Raw genomic sequence first — 14,597 nt, 5'->3', positions numbered from 1 at the left:
GTAATACAATGTTTTTTTTATTTAAATCATCATAAACATTTTCAATTGAAATATATTTACAATGATGAGCCAAAACATTATGACCACTCACAGGTGAAGCAAATAACATTGATCATCTCCTAACAAGGTCACATGTCAAGGTCTTGGTAGATTAGATGGTAAAAGAACAATCAGTTCTTGTAGTCAACGTGTTGAATGCAGGAGAAATGGGCAGGAGTAAAACACCTGAGCGACTTTGACAAGGGTCAAATTGTTATGGTCAGACAACTGGGTCAGAGCATCTCTGAAACAGCAAGGCTTGTGGAGTGCTCCCAGTCAGTAGTGGTGAGCACCTAACAACAGTGGTCTGAGAAGGGACAAACCACAAACAGGTGACAGGGTGTTGGGCTCCCAAGGCTTATCGATGCGCAAGGGCAACAAAGGTTATCCCGTCTGGTCTGAATTGACAGAAGGTCTACTGTGGCACAAATTACAGAAAATTTTAATGATGATTACGGGAGGAATGTGTCACAAAGCACAGTGTATCACACCCTGCTGTGAATGGGGCTGGTAGTACCTGTACACTGTCAAAAGCGCCTACTATGGGCACCTTGGAGCAGTGGAAGAAGGTTGTCTGCTCCAATGAGTCCCGTTTTCTTTTACATCAAGTGGACGGCCGTGTACATGTGCGCTGTTTACCTAAGTAAGTGATGGCACCAGGATGCACTATGGGAAGACAACAAACCGGTGGAGGTAGTTTGATGCTCTAGGCAATGTTCTGTTGGGAAACCCTGGGTCCGGCCATTCATGTGGATGTCAATTTGACACGTGCCACCTACCTATACATCGTTGCAGACCAGGTACACCCCTTCATGACAATGGTATTCCCTGATGGCTAAGGCCTCTTTCAGCCGGATAATGCGCCCTACCACACTGCACACATTGTTTGGAAATGGTTTGAAGAACATGATGAAGAGTTCAAGGTGTTGCCCTGGCTTCCAAATTCCCTGGATCTCAATCCGATTGGTCATCTGTGGGATGTGCTGGACCAACAAGTCCGATCCATGGCGACTCCACCTCGCAACTTACAGGACTTGAAGGATCTGCTGCTAATATCTTGGTGCCAGATACCTAAGGACACCTTCAGGGGTCTTGTAGAGTCCATGCCTTGGTGGGTCAGCGCTGTTTTAGCGGCATGCATATTAGGCAGATGGTCATAATGTTTTGGCTCAACCATGTATATATACTGTATATTACATTACGTTACTAAGATTTTGTGGGGAAATTATCTAAATTGTCAGAAAAAATCTTAGTAGTCCTAAAATATGCTTTATTTTCTTTATGCAAAATGTAACATCTTATTTATTTATTTAATTTTGCTGTGAAATATGACCCAGACATGTTCTTGAAAGTTTTTGTAAGATTCACCAATATGTTTGACTGTATGTATCATTGTCAGAGTCTTGTATGTCCCTTCAAACCCTTTGTAGCATTCTTCTTACCTTGTAAACCGCTCTGATGTTCATAAGACGTTAAAGTCGTTGCATATAGAGCTGAAACTGACCCCAGGCGTCTACAGGAAGAATAAATAGAACATGAGTAGGTGTCCTGGAAATGTGACTCACTGATAATGAAAGTGAAACAGTCATGCATGTGCACAGGCAAAGGAAATACTGAAAGTAAACAAAGATATATGTTTATGACACTGAAGAAAGGTGTCAGAGATTCCTAACAACTATTAATACACACATAAAACATGTAAAGTTGGGCTCTGAGTGTTCTGAGTAAGGAAATGTGGCTCAGTTGTTCTAGAAATTTCTGAACACATGCCCACACACCACTGAACATTATAAAACAGACTCTGCAAGATATTCAAATCTAATGGCCAATGTACGCATCCAATTTCCCTTGAATAAACTGATGAAAGGACAACTAAACAAATGTGTTTCTGTGCAACATCTCATTTCTCTTTCAGAGTAAAAGGGAACATTAAAGGATTAGTTCACCCAAAAATGAAAAGTCAGTCATTGTTCACTCACCCTTGTGTTGTTATAACCCTACATTACTTTTTTCTTAACACAAAGGGAGAAATTGTGAAAATAATTTGTGCTCAGTGATGTCATACAATGGCAGTTTATGGTGACCACATCTTCAAGCTTCAAAAGAACACAGAAGTATAATTCAGAAGTCTAATAAATTATTCATTGAGACTCATGATTGTAATGAACGCATACAATAAGGTTTGGTGAGAAACAAACCGAAATCTAATGTATTATTAAGTGAAATTGGTCACTGATCATTGATCTCTTGTGCGCATTTATGATAGGGCATGAGAGCAACAGTTCACGCAGCTCCCTGGGCATAGAAACGCATAAATTCTTTGATTAAAACTCTTAAGACATGTTTAGTATGTTCTATTTTGTGTGCAGCTGTGTTGTGTTCTGTTGTCACTTTAACTGTGGTGGACCTGTTTTTAGATAAACAAAATTAGTCTTTGCATGAACGCCCCATGTCACGAGGGCGCAGCGTGAACAGTTGCTCTCGTGCCCTATCATGAATGCGCACAGGAGATCAACGGTCAATTAACATTTTCACTAAATAATACATTAGATTTCGGTTTGTTTCTCACCAAACCTTATTGTATACTTTCATAACAATCATGAGTCTCATTGAATAATTTATTAGACTTCTTAATAATACTTTTGCTTGAAGCTTGAAGAGGTGGCCACCATAAACTACCATTGTATTATTTTGTATTGTTGTTGTTTTTGCTCCAAAACTACATAAACATTTTTTCTGCATACATTTTCCATTTACCCTGACATTGTTTTTTCTTCATTCATAAGTTAAGCCTAATTGGAAATACCAGGAAAAAAAAAATCACATTTTATATTTTAATATAGGCTTATGTATAATATATATTTTTTAATGATTTTAATATATTTATAATAATATGTATTTACAAATATATTACCTGCGCTTCTGAAATGAGTTACTTAGGGTCCGCATCCGCCAGTCCAATGACATGCTCATCAGCTAATGATTCAGTGCACAAAAACACATCGAGGTCGACAAAAACGTTGTCAACTTGTTGCAATCGTGGTGTGGATCATATTTTCTTGTCCCTTGCATGATTATGTTCATGGTTTTCGAGGATGAGAAGATGTTACACAGTCTGCCCATGTTGGCATATGCCTAATAATTTATTAGACTTCTGAATTATACATTTGCATTCTTTTGAAGCTTGAAGAGGTGGTCACCATAAACTGCCATTGTATGACATTCACAATTTCTCCCTTTGTGTTAAGAAAAAGAAAGTTATATAGGGTAATAACAACACAGAGGTGAGTGAGTACTGTCTGCAACTCTATCACTAGTTCACAATTTTCTCCCTCTATTTCTTTTTTCTTTTATCCCCTTTTCTCCCAATTTGGAATGCACAATTCCCACTACTAAGTAGCTCCTCATGGTGGCGCAGTTACTCACCTCAATCCGGGTGGCGGCGGACAAGTCTCAGTTGCCTCCGCTTCTGAGACCGTCAATCCGCACATCTTATCACGTGGCTCGTCGTGCATGACACCGCGGAGACTCACAGCATGTGGAGACTCATGCTACTCTCCACGATCCACACACAACTTACCACGCGCCACACTGAGAGCGAGAACCACTAATCGCGACCACGAGGAGGTTACCTCATGTGACTCTACCGTCCCTAGCAACCGGGCCAATTTGGTTGCTTAGGAGACCTGGCTGGATTCGATCTCGCGACTCCAGGGGTGGTAGTCAGCGTCAATACTCGCTGAGCTACCCAGGCCCCCTTCTCCCTCTATTTCTGATGTTAACTTAAGTTTAAAGCTTCTTTGTTGACATTAGTGAAACTCAGGACCCCTTATTTAGCAGTCTATGATACAGCTAACTGAAATTAGAAATGGGTGGTACATACCTCAGCTGCAGTAACTGTTACAAACCAAAATGCCAGCTGCTTGGGAAAATGCCTTAAAGTTCTTCATGTACTGTACAAACTGGCTCCTTAGTAACCTCTAATACCAAAGAAGGTGGATATGCAACAATTAATCATGAAATCTTTCCTAAGACAGCCTGTTCCTCAATGTCCCTGCCCACAAAACAAACAAAAAAATCACAGCAAAGTACATAACAGTCCTGAGTCTTGAGGCACAGCCATGAAGGTAAGAAGGATAATACTTAAGGCTCTATTGTTTTCACGGATTTGCTAATATGGGCGTAAAGATCTGTGTCAGCAATGTGGGTGATTGGATACAAAGGGTGCAAAGTTCTGAACGTTATAAAAACAGTGAAATGTTTTATAACCAAATTAAAGCACAATTGGCTTGGTTTGGGACTGAAATCAGGATTAAAAAATACTTAAATCCACTCTTAAAACTGTTTTCTTCTTGGATAATTGTATGAATCAATCAAACATCAGGCTGTAAAGTAAATATTGGACATATAAGAAGTACTTTAGCCATAAAAATATAATATAATGTTCTATATCAACACAATTTGTGGTGTCTGCTAAGGCAAGCATCACTATTACTATTGCTCATACTTAGGATAATGGATTTGAACAAACCCCTTACCCTAAATATTTGGTGTTGAACACATCCCGCACCATTTGTGCTATAGACATGACTGAAACCTCAAATCGCACGGCTTGTTGATAAGAGGTGTGCAACTACTTTTCTAAGGATTTACACTTACAATTTTTGCCTGGCAGATAATAAAACAGACAAAAACAAAAAACAAATTCCCATAGACTTACACTGAAAAGCCACATCTAGGAACCAAAATAACACAGAGACATGAAGATGGGCTACACCCTAGCAACCACCTAGCAATGCCCTAGCAACCACCCAGAACACCCTAGCAGCAATCCAAAACACTCTAGCAACGCCCTAGCAATCACCCAGAAAACTAGAAACCACCTGTAGCAACTCCCTAGAAACCATTCTGAACACCCTTACAACCACCAAGCAACACCCTAGCAACAATACAGAAGAAAAGTAACAAAGGCATGATAGGCATAGATTTAAAGCATATATATTCTCTAGACTCCACTTATAATGTTAGTAAAGTGCCAAAACCAGTCATATTTTAGTGTTTTGACTGTTTTCCAGTGTACTCTGACCTTTAGAAATAAACAGTAGTTTTCAGACTGTGGAGAGGGTTTTGACTTCTAAAATTTACAGTATGTTTTCATTTTGCATCAGTCTCTTTTATCTGAAAAGATCAAGGAAAATGTGATTATTCATGATACTGTATAACCCATTTAACTGTTCCCAAAATGTTTACTGTAATAACATGATTGCAGGTACTAGCATGTCAAAGTAACATGGTCAAAGGCTTTCCCAGTTTTGCTTTCCCAACCCTCAATTCCATCTCCCACGACCCAATGATTGCATAACTGATCTAGAATGGAATGACTAGAACTCAAGCCAATACATTATTTGCTATGTGTTGACACCCTGAAAGTCTCTGAAAATTTCTCACTGGAAATTGGATGGGCCAACGAAATTATCTTAATCCACAATATTAAAAACTATAGTCTTGACCAACACATAATAGGTATTGTTTGAAAGCTTAGAAGATCTACTTTACTATGCATGCAGGCATTATGACCAAAACTGAACAAGTGCTTTGAAATTTGCAGACAAATCAGAATTGTTCCGTTTTGATAATTTATTAAAAAAAATTGCACTGCGCAGATTATTACAATCGCTAACAACATCAAATTTATCAAAAAGCCATGTGTCATATGTTGTTGGAAAGCTCTTAAAGGGTAGAACACAATCAGAAACTATTTGCTTTACTCACAGACAAAAATATAGCAAGTAATAGCTAAGTATATGTCTTTGACATACATGTACTGTATCATGTGAATAGGTGTTACTCATTTGCTGCGTTTTCGCTTATAACTTCAAGAAAAATAAACAGAACATAAAATATCACATACCACTTAGGGGAGGCAATTATCTTTAAAACAAGCCCACACACAAAGTAATCGGATGCATAGATCATTAGATAACCCGCATGAAGTACCATGTGAACACAGCATCTGACTATCTGGCATCTTGCTATTTGGCAACAAACACGTTAGCTTTCCTGGATCAGATGACTTCATCGGAAATGCTGTAGCAACATGGAACGCTAAACCAATCGGATTGGGTTCAGATTGCTCCAACCAGTGGTGATAGTCCTCCATATTTGGTCAGAGAGTTATGTGATCAACCACTGTAATTATATTCGTCCACCAGGAGATGGCATGACACAGACTCAATGATGACTCAAATGGCACAGAATGAAACTCACTTCACTTGGATAAATGATTTCTGTAATGCTATAACTTTTGATTGTTTTGTTGTATCAACACAACATTTTACTAAGTTAAAGGTGACATGATTGGAAACAAAAGCAGTTTTTCGGAGTCACCTTATATACACCCTGAGGTATATAATGTCAAATTAGAAAAATAAGAAAAAAGTTCATTTGTTCAAGTTTTTTTTTTCCAGCAGTTTATTTTCCAGCTGAGATTCTCAGAATTTATCATAATCTATATCAAAGTTTTATTTAAAATGATACCAAACACTTGACCCTCCTTATTTTTGTTGTTGAGTGATAAGCCTTTAATTTTGGGTATGCTACTGAAACAGGATATCTTTAAAAACACCCTCAGATGTCGCATGGCGCCATGCAAGGTTCGGAAACGTGAATGGCGAGTTCTGCGCACTTTGCTAGTTTTAATACTTTTTGTGTCATACACTGGTGAGATTCGATACACCCTGTTCCATAACTGTTCTATGAAGACAATATGTCAAAGAATTCAAAATCCTCAGGCTCTGGAGACATTAAAAGACAAGCTGAAGCCCCTGAGCAGCAGGCCGAAAGCCCGGGACTCGATTTGGCCAGTGAGGTGAAAAGAGATTCAGCATCAACTGTTGAACATGTCGGCAATGCTGACGAAGGTCGTTGCTGACTTGGAGGATCTTGCTGTAATACGTCGATCGATCACTGCCATGGAAATGAAATTCACTGAGATGGTTACAAGAGTGGCGGATGTTGAGAAACGGATCGATTATCTGGAGTCATCGGAGAGGGAATTAGCTGCTAACCTGCTAGCAACCAAGGCATTTGGAAAAAGTTGGAAGACCTTGAGAATCGTAACCAGCAAAACAACATCCAAATTGTTGGAATTCCTGAGGATGAAGAAGGCCGAGATATGGTGAAATTCCTAGACGAGCTCTTCCCGAGTCTGCTCGACATAACAGGCCATAAGCTGGAAATCGAGTGAGCTCAAATAGTTCCGGATCGGAGATCCGCGGAGGGAGACAGGCCCCTATCAATTCTGGCCAAATTTCTGAGATCATCCGATAAACATCTTGTGTTACGCGAGGCAAGGAGTAAAGGAAGGCTTTCTTGGAAGAACCACAGCATTTTCTTATTCCCAGACTTTGCGAATTCGACAAGAGAGAAACGTGATCGATTCAAGGAATGCAAAAAACTCTTACATCAACAGAAGGTCGCTTTTATAAAAATATTGTCAAAAATTCTGGCTAACCAATTAAGTAAAGTTATGACATCTCTTATACATATAGATCAGGTGGGGTTTAGTATGATAGCATTAGGCGTTTCATCAATATCATGTGGTCAGTGGCGAATGATCAGACTCCGGTCGCTGCCATCTCACTTGACACCGAAAAGGCATTTGATATGGTAAAATGGGATTATCTTTTTAAGATTTTGGAAATAAACGGGTTCAGAAATACTTCTATTGGATGGATTAAGTTACTTTATAGACACCTGGTAGCGGCGGTACAAACAAATGGATTAATTTTAGATTATGGATAGGGTCACCCGGCAGGGTTGCCCTCTTTCCCCAATATTGTTCTGTCTTGCCCTGGAACCATTAGCAGCCACGATAAGAAGGGAATGTGGTTTTCCAGGGGTGGTGGCTGGAGGTATGGCACATAAACGTTTGCTTTATGCTGATGATATTTTATTATTCGTCTCCAACCCTACTAGATCTATGCCTTGCCTCCACAGAATTATTCATTCCTTTTCTAAATTCTCAGGATACAGAGTAAATTGGTCCGAAGTTTTGGCTCTGACAGCCAAACTTACTGCTTTTGGAAAAGGTCATGAGGCGTCAGTGTATTACTTCCTGCTAATTCAGAGTCTGGGGGACGGAGTTTTAACTTCTATCAAGAGTGGGGGTTAAGTATTGATTCTGTTTGTTTATGTTTTGCTTTTCTTTGTTTAATAGATGACTCAATAAAAAAAAATAATAATAATAATAATAAAAGAAACACCCTCAGAGTTAAAAGGGTTAACTTAATTAGTAATGATTTGTATGTAAAGTCTTGTTCTCACACACATACATGTTTTTACGTTTTGATAGACACTGAAAATGTAAAATACCAATATATTTCCATCTTCTAAAATGTAAACTGTTTTACTGTACATGTATGAACAACTTGAGACATGCTTTTGAATCGTTTAATGTTCATAAAATTACAACATATTTATTTTATATACTGTATATTTTTATTTAATAGGCTTTGATCCTCAAAAGATCTCTAAATTTTAGATGCTATCAATACGTTAATATTGTAATTTTCAATGCCTTTCTAAATTTACAAACATGTATGTCTAGACCAATGTCAGAAATTAACTTTTATATTGAAGGGCAATACATTTTCAGGGTCGTTTTCTATATCATGGCATATTTCTTTATAACAAATTACACACAACAGGCCTCATTCACGAAACACGAGCAGAATACATTTTTGTGTTAATCATTTGGAAAGTCACTGCGATGTAAATTTTTGGATCCATTAAAGTTCTCGTATTTTTAGAATGTTAGTTGGTAGTTACACCTGCTCCCGACCACCTGTAAATCGTGTAGAGGACTTCCAAACGGGTTACTAGCGAGTCTATTGCTTTACTTATATGGCGTTTTCATGGGCATTGATTATGATAATTGTTAATGAACAAGCATACACCCCCTATTTACGAATGTTTGGAATTCACTAACATACACACGCTTTACAAACAAATCTGGGGCGTATGAAGCATTTGTCAATACGGCGGGAAATTTTTGGGAAGGTATATTTTATGTGTGAATTACTCTGAATTTACTCATATATTTCTGAAATTTTAAATGAAGTTTATGGGAGGAATGTGTCACAACACACAGTGCCCATGATGACCCCTGTCCACCAGTGCCTACAATGGGCACACGAGTGTCGGAACTGGACCTTGAAGCAGTGGAAGAAGGTCGCCTGGTCTGATGGGTCCCGTTTTCTTTTCTATCACATTGACTGCCGTGTACATGTGCGATGTTTACCTGGGGAAGCGATGGCACCAGGATGTACTGTGGGAAGACGACAGGCCGGTGGAGGAAGTGTGATACTCTGGGCAACGTGCCACCTACCTAAACATAATTACAGACCAGGTACACCCCTTAATAGCAATGGTATTCCCTGATGGCAGTGGGCTCTTTCAGCAGGATAATGCGCCCTACCACACTGCACATATTGTTCGGGAATGGTTTGAGGAACATGATGAGGAGTTCAAGTTGTTGCCCTGTCCTCCAAATTCCCCAGATCTCAATCTAATTGAGCATCTGTTGGATGTGCTGAACCAACAAGTCCGATCCACGGCGGCTCCACCTCGCAACTTATAGGACTTGAAGGATCTGCTGCTAATGTCTTGGTGCCAGATACCACAGGACATGTTCAGGGGTCTTGTAGAGTCCATGCCTCAGTGGGTCGGCGCTGTTTTGACAGCGCTCAGAGGACCAACAGCATATTACGCAGGTGGTCATAATGTTTTGGCTCACTGGTATATATTGCTACTAAACTAGTCACCTTCAGAGGTAAGTGATGAATGATTAAGTTTTATTGTGCCTTAAAGCAGAAATAAAACAAGAATTAAAAATCGGTGATGCATATCGGTTACCGGACACTTAAAAGCAAAAATAATCAATATCGTATCGGTCATTAAAAAACAATATTGGTCACACTATGTCCACACTGTAAACAATTTTAAATTAAGTGGCTTCATTAAAGTAAAAAATATTATTTACTGTGACTGAATCAACCTAGATCACACCAACAAAAGTAATTTTTAAGAGCAAGATCAGGTAGAATTCACTCTTTAACGTAACATATGCATATTTTTACATTTGCAGTGCATTGATAGGGCTGTTGATGAAAAATGACTCAAATAAAAACTGGATGTTCTTTCTGGTATGTGGGACTCGAGGTGATAATCCTGTTTTTCATACAGAGATCAAAGGTTTTGCCAAAGATGAGGATATTTGCAAGCCAAATCACAAGATGGCAGCATTAGCAGGGCGGGCATTTCCTTAAATCCAACAAAATACACAATAACCTCATTTTTAAAGCTGTCACATCACCATTACACATCTCACACCCAGCCAGGCCTAAAACAATAGATCTTTATCAGCAAGAGAGGCGAGAATTCAAGCGCAGGGATTGTTTGCATTTGGCGTGGAGTGACGGCCAGTGCAGATGACACATGACATAAAAACTGATCACATGACCCCACTCAATTCACCTCTGTACACATGGGGAACCTATATAATAGGGCATGGCTTAAAATTAAATGAAGTACAGTAACAAATGCAGACAATAGTAATGTAAGCAAAAGTGTTAACAGGACACAGCAATAAATGAAAGCAAAAACACAACTAAAGGCTGGCCATTTAGAGGGTTGCCATGGCCTCTGTGATGTTATTTATTTTAATATGCAAAACTTGAAGCACAATAATCAAACCACACAGTAAATTTGCTTAATGTGATCAAGTAACTCTTTACTGAACTGTCCATACAGTATATACTTTACAACTTTACAAATATGTCACCAGGTGACTACTATATTTACATTGTTTTCTTTGTGTTTAGCAATGGTGAGAAGTTGACGCATAACATTTTAATGCAGAGCCTGTAACTTGTCACTGTTTCTTTAAAGTTTTTCACTATTTTTAATCACCTTTTTTGCTTCACTACATGAATAGTAAATGGTACTGCTTTTAAAATCTACTACTTACGGGGCTTAAAAGTAACTATACAAACCCTCTGGAGTAAACTAAGTGCCTTGGTACAGGGCACAATAACAAAAGTCCATAGATCAACCCTTGTGTTTTGAACTATTGATAGACTACTATCTTGCAGCCCAATTAATTAGCTGATATTTGGGCCTTTCGAGACTATATAGTAGGTATTGGCTGATAACAGTGCCTGTTTGATGATTATCAGAAGTGTTACTTTCCCTTGTTTCAGTACCATAATCTACCAAAAGCCTTTCACAATGGAAAATACACTATTTCTGTTTTCAAATATTTCTGAGTAGTGTTCTGAGTAGTAAGTATTGTGTAAAATTAATATTATTTTCTGCCATTTTGTGTACCTCTAATTTGTTATTATATTATATGTTATGATATGGTATGATATTATATTAAATTACAGCCTATTATAGGCATATATCAGACATCTGCCACTCTGTTCTCTGGACACTGAAAAACAAACAAACAACAACAACCATGTAATGCCCGAAGTCATTCTGCGATGCAATATTCGTGTCAATTTATTATTTTAGATGCATAACATGCAAATTATCTGAGGCTCCTAAGCACCAACGTGTTCAAGAGCGTTTTGATGAAGTAAATGTTCCTCTACTTTAAAACTACTTTCGGGGGCCTGGGTAGCTCAGCGAGTATTGATGCTGACTACCACCCCTGAAGTCACGAGTTCGAATCCAGGGTGTGCTGAGTGACTCCAGCCAGGTCTCCTAAACAACCAAATTGACCTGGTTGCTAGGGAGGGTAGAGTCACATGGGGTAACCTCTTCGTGGTCGCGATTCGGGGTTCTGGCTCTCAATGGGGCACGTGATAATTTGTGCGTGGATGCCGCAGAATAGCGTGAAGCCTCCACACGCGCTAGGTCTCCTAAGTAACGCGCTCAGCAAGCAATGTGATAAAATGTGCAGACTGAGGGTCTCAGACAGAGGCAACTGAGATTCGTCCTCCGCCACCCGGATTGAGGCGAGTCACTACGCCACCACGAGGACTTACAGCGCATTGGGAATTCCAAATTGAGGAGGAAAGGGGAGAGAGAGAAAAAAACGACTTTCCCCTGAACAAAGTGCAGCACAATTTAGTCATTAGGTTTAAAACAGCGATACTGCGAATATTAATAGAATATATAAATAAAGAGTATGAAACTGCACTCGCATTTTTCCATTTCAAAACCATGTGCCTATAAAATAACAAATAAGTTGATTTAATGATGTGTTAATTTAAACTGTTAAACGTTATGCAATGAACAGGGTGTTTTTTATTTTTTTTATTTCCTATGATCATTAAACTGCTACTGTGAACCCACATTAAATTTTAATAAAATAACATTTACACAAAGCATGAAGAAACATTTAAAGAGATATATAGAACTTACCGTCAGTGTTTTTCCTCAAAAGTGTGTTTAAGTGATATACACTTCAAGAAGTCATATAGTTTCTGCCTCAGTGACATTTGATAGCGTGCTGTGCTCGAGCTGCAGTTTGACTGTCAAAACTCTCTCCGCCCACACGCACGCGCTCGAACGCATGACATGCGCACACTACAAGAAGCGTGGACTTCAGGGGGTTGCCACCCGCTCTCATCTTTTACATCAATTAAATGATAGTCAGCTGTATCACAGCTTTGAAATATATTATATTAATTCCACTGTCAGGGATTTAGAATGGATAGAAATAATACAATCAAATCGTTTATCAAGTGCACAATACACAACAATACAGCATGCCGAAGCTATTGCTGGCAATGTGGAAAAATAAATAGCCTAATAAATACAGTTAAAATGTAAGATTTATTATTATGAAGAATTGTTATTATTATTTTTGTAATTAACATTTTTTAATTAAATCATACAATAACAATGAAATGCAAAACATATATATAAAATCAACATTTAAACCCCACAACCCCCCCCCTCCAACCCCTACATATATACATACATATATATATATATATATATATCTCCACACCCCACCTGAGAGCCCTCCAAAAACTCCAAATACCTGCCCCATTTCCGTATAAACATATCCAAGCCACCCTGTCTTCCCGATGACACCTCCTCATAAGCTGCCACCCTCCCCACCTCCGTGCACCACACCGGATATGGGGGCGCACCAGCTGACCTCCAACCCCTAAAAATAACCTGCCTGCCGATCATCACACAGGTCAGAACCCAGTTGTCTATAAGTCATCCCCCACATCGATGACCGCTCCATCACCCAGAACACAAAGTCTGGGGCAAAATGAAACCCGAGTGCCAACCACGTCGCACACAAAATTCTGAACCTTCGACCAGAATTTCTGGATCTCGACACACCACCAAAAAACATGGGCCATGTCTCCATCCTCCGACTGGCATCTCCAGCAGGTGGGTGTGTCTTTAAGACCAAGCCAATACAGTCTAGAGGGGGTCCAATCAAATCTATGCAAAATTTTGAATTGTATAAGATGCACCCTTGCATCTCTAGATGCAGACTTAATGTTTTTAAGAATCTTAGCCCACACTCCTTCCTCCAATGCCAAGTTGAAATCTTTCTCCCAGACTCTCTTGAGAGAGGTTAAGGCTCCGTCCCCCAGACTCTGATTTAACAGGGAGTAATACACTGTTGCCTCATGACCTTTTCCAAAAGCCGCAATCACCTCTCCCAAAGCATCTGCCTCCTTAGGGGGGTGTGTGCTACTCCCAAAAATAGTACAAAGCAGGAGGCGCAGTTGTAAATACCTATAAAACTGAGGTCTGGGGATCCCAAAAAGTTGGACCAAGTTTTCAAACGATCTCAACACTCCACTTTCATATAGATCACCGAGTGTAGCAACCCCCCTCTCAATCCACTCCGACCAGCAGAAAGGGGACTTGCCAGTACACAATCTTGGGTTCTGCCATATGCTCGAGGCAACATTTAAATAAGTGTCCAATTTAAACAATCTGGACACTTTAGTCCATACCGAGTGTAAATGCGAAATAACGGGGTGTAACTTAACTTTTCCAATTAGTTTGATAGAGATGCTTTGTAATGGCAAAATAGGGGCAAGAACTACCTGTTCAATAACAAACCAGGGAGGGGCTCTCTCAGGTGGAAGTGACCAATGAGCCAAATGTCTGAGACTGAACGCATAGTAATAAAACAAAATCTTGGGTAGGCCTAGCCCACCTTTGTCTATCGGCCTATGTAACTTATTAAAATGCAATCTGGGACGTTTACCATTCCAAATGAAGGACTTTGCTATGCTATCAAATTGCTTGAAATAAGAGAGGGGGACATCTACAGGGAGAGACTGTAGCAGGTAGTTAAATTTTGGAATACAATTCATTTTAATAAATTAACCTTCCCAATCATCGATAAATGTAATGAAGCCCACCTGCCCACATCGCACGAGAACCTTTTTATTAAAGGGTCAAAATTAACACTAACTAAATCAGACATATTTGCTGGGAATAAAATCCCCAAATACTTAATGCCCTGTTTGGGCCACTGGAAGGCGCCCGGCTGGAAAGCCGTTACT

At 39.4% G+C, this 14,597-nt stretch overlaps 1 protein-coding gene across 2 annotated transcripts in view; it reads right to left on the bottom strand.

The window, feature by feature from the left end:
* LOC127433612 (phosphatidylinositol 4-phosphate 5-kinase type-1 beta-like) overlaps positions 1 to 12,595 on the bottom strand; it is a 42,163-nt gene extending 29,568 nt beyond the window's left edge. Inside the window, exons 1-2 of one of the 2 annotated variants that reach the window (XM_051685652.1) lie at positions 12,472 to 12,595; positions 1,482 to 1,552 (exon numbers count right to left, since the gene is read on the bottom strand). In XM_051685652.1, the coding sequence (XP_051541612.1) occupies positions 1,482 to 1,505 (24 nt within the window). In that variant the 5' untranslated portion in view covers positions 1,506 to 1,552; positions 12,472 to 12,595. Of the gene's footprint in view, positions 1 to 1,481; positions 1,553 to 3,922; positions 4,002 to 12,471 lie in introns of those variants that run through there. The other variant, XM_051685653.1, reaches the window with a different exon arrangement.
* Between the last annotated feature and the right edge of the window lie 2,002 nt (positions 12,596 to 14,597).

The sequence above is a fragment of the Myxocyprinus asiaticus genome, chromosome 43, assembly GCF_019703515.2.
Source record: "Myxocyprinus asiaticus isolate MX2 ecotype Aquarium Trade chromosome 43, UBuf_Myxa_2, whole genome shotgun sequence".
In the NCBI taxonomy this organism is placed as follows: domain Eukaryota; kingdom Metazoa; phylum Chordata; class Actinopteri; order Cypriniformes; family Catostomidae; genus Myxocyprinus; species Myxocyprinus asiaticus.
Note: the sequence above shows the minus strand (reverse complement) of the source record. Positions and strands in the feature narration are given on the sequence as shown.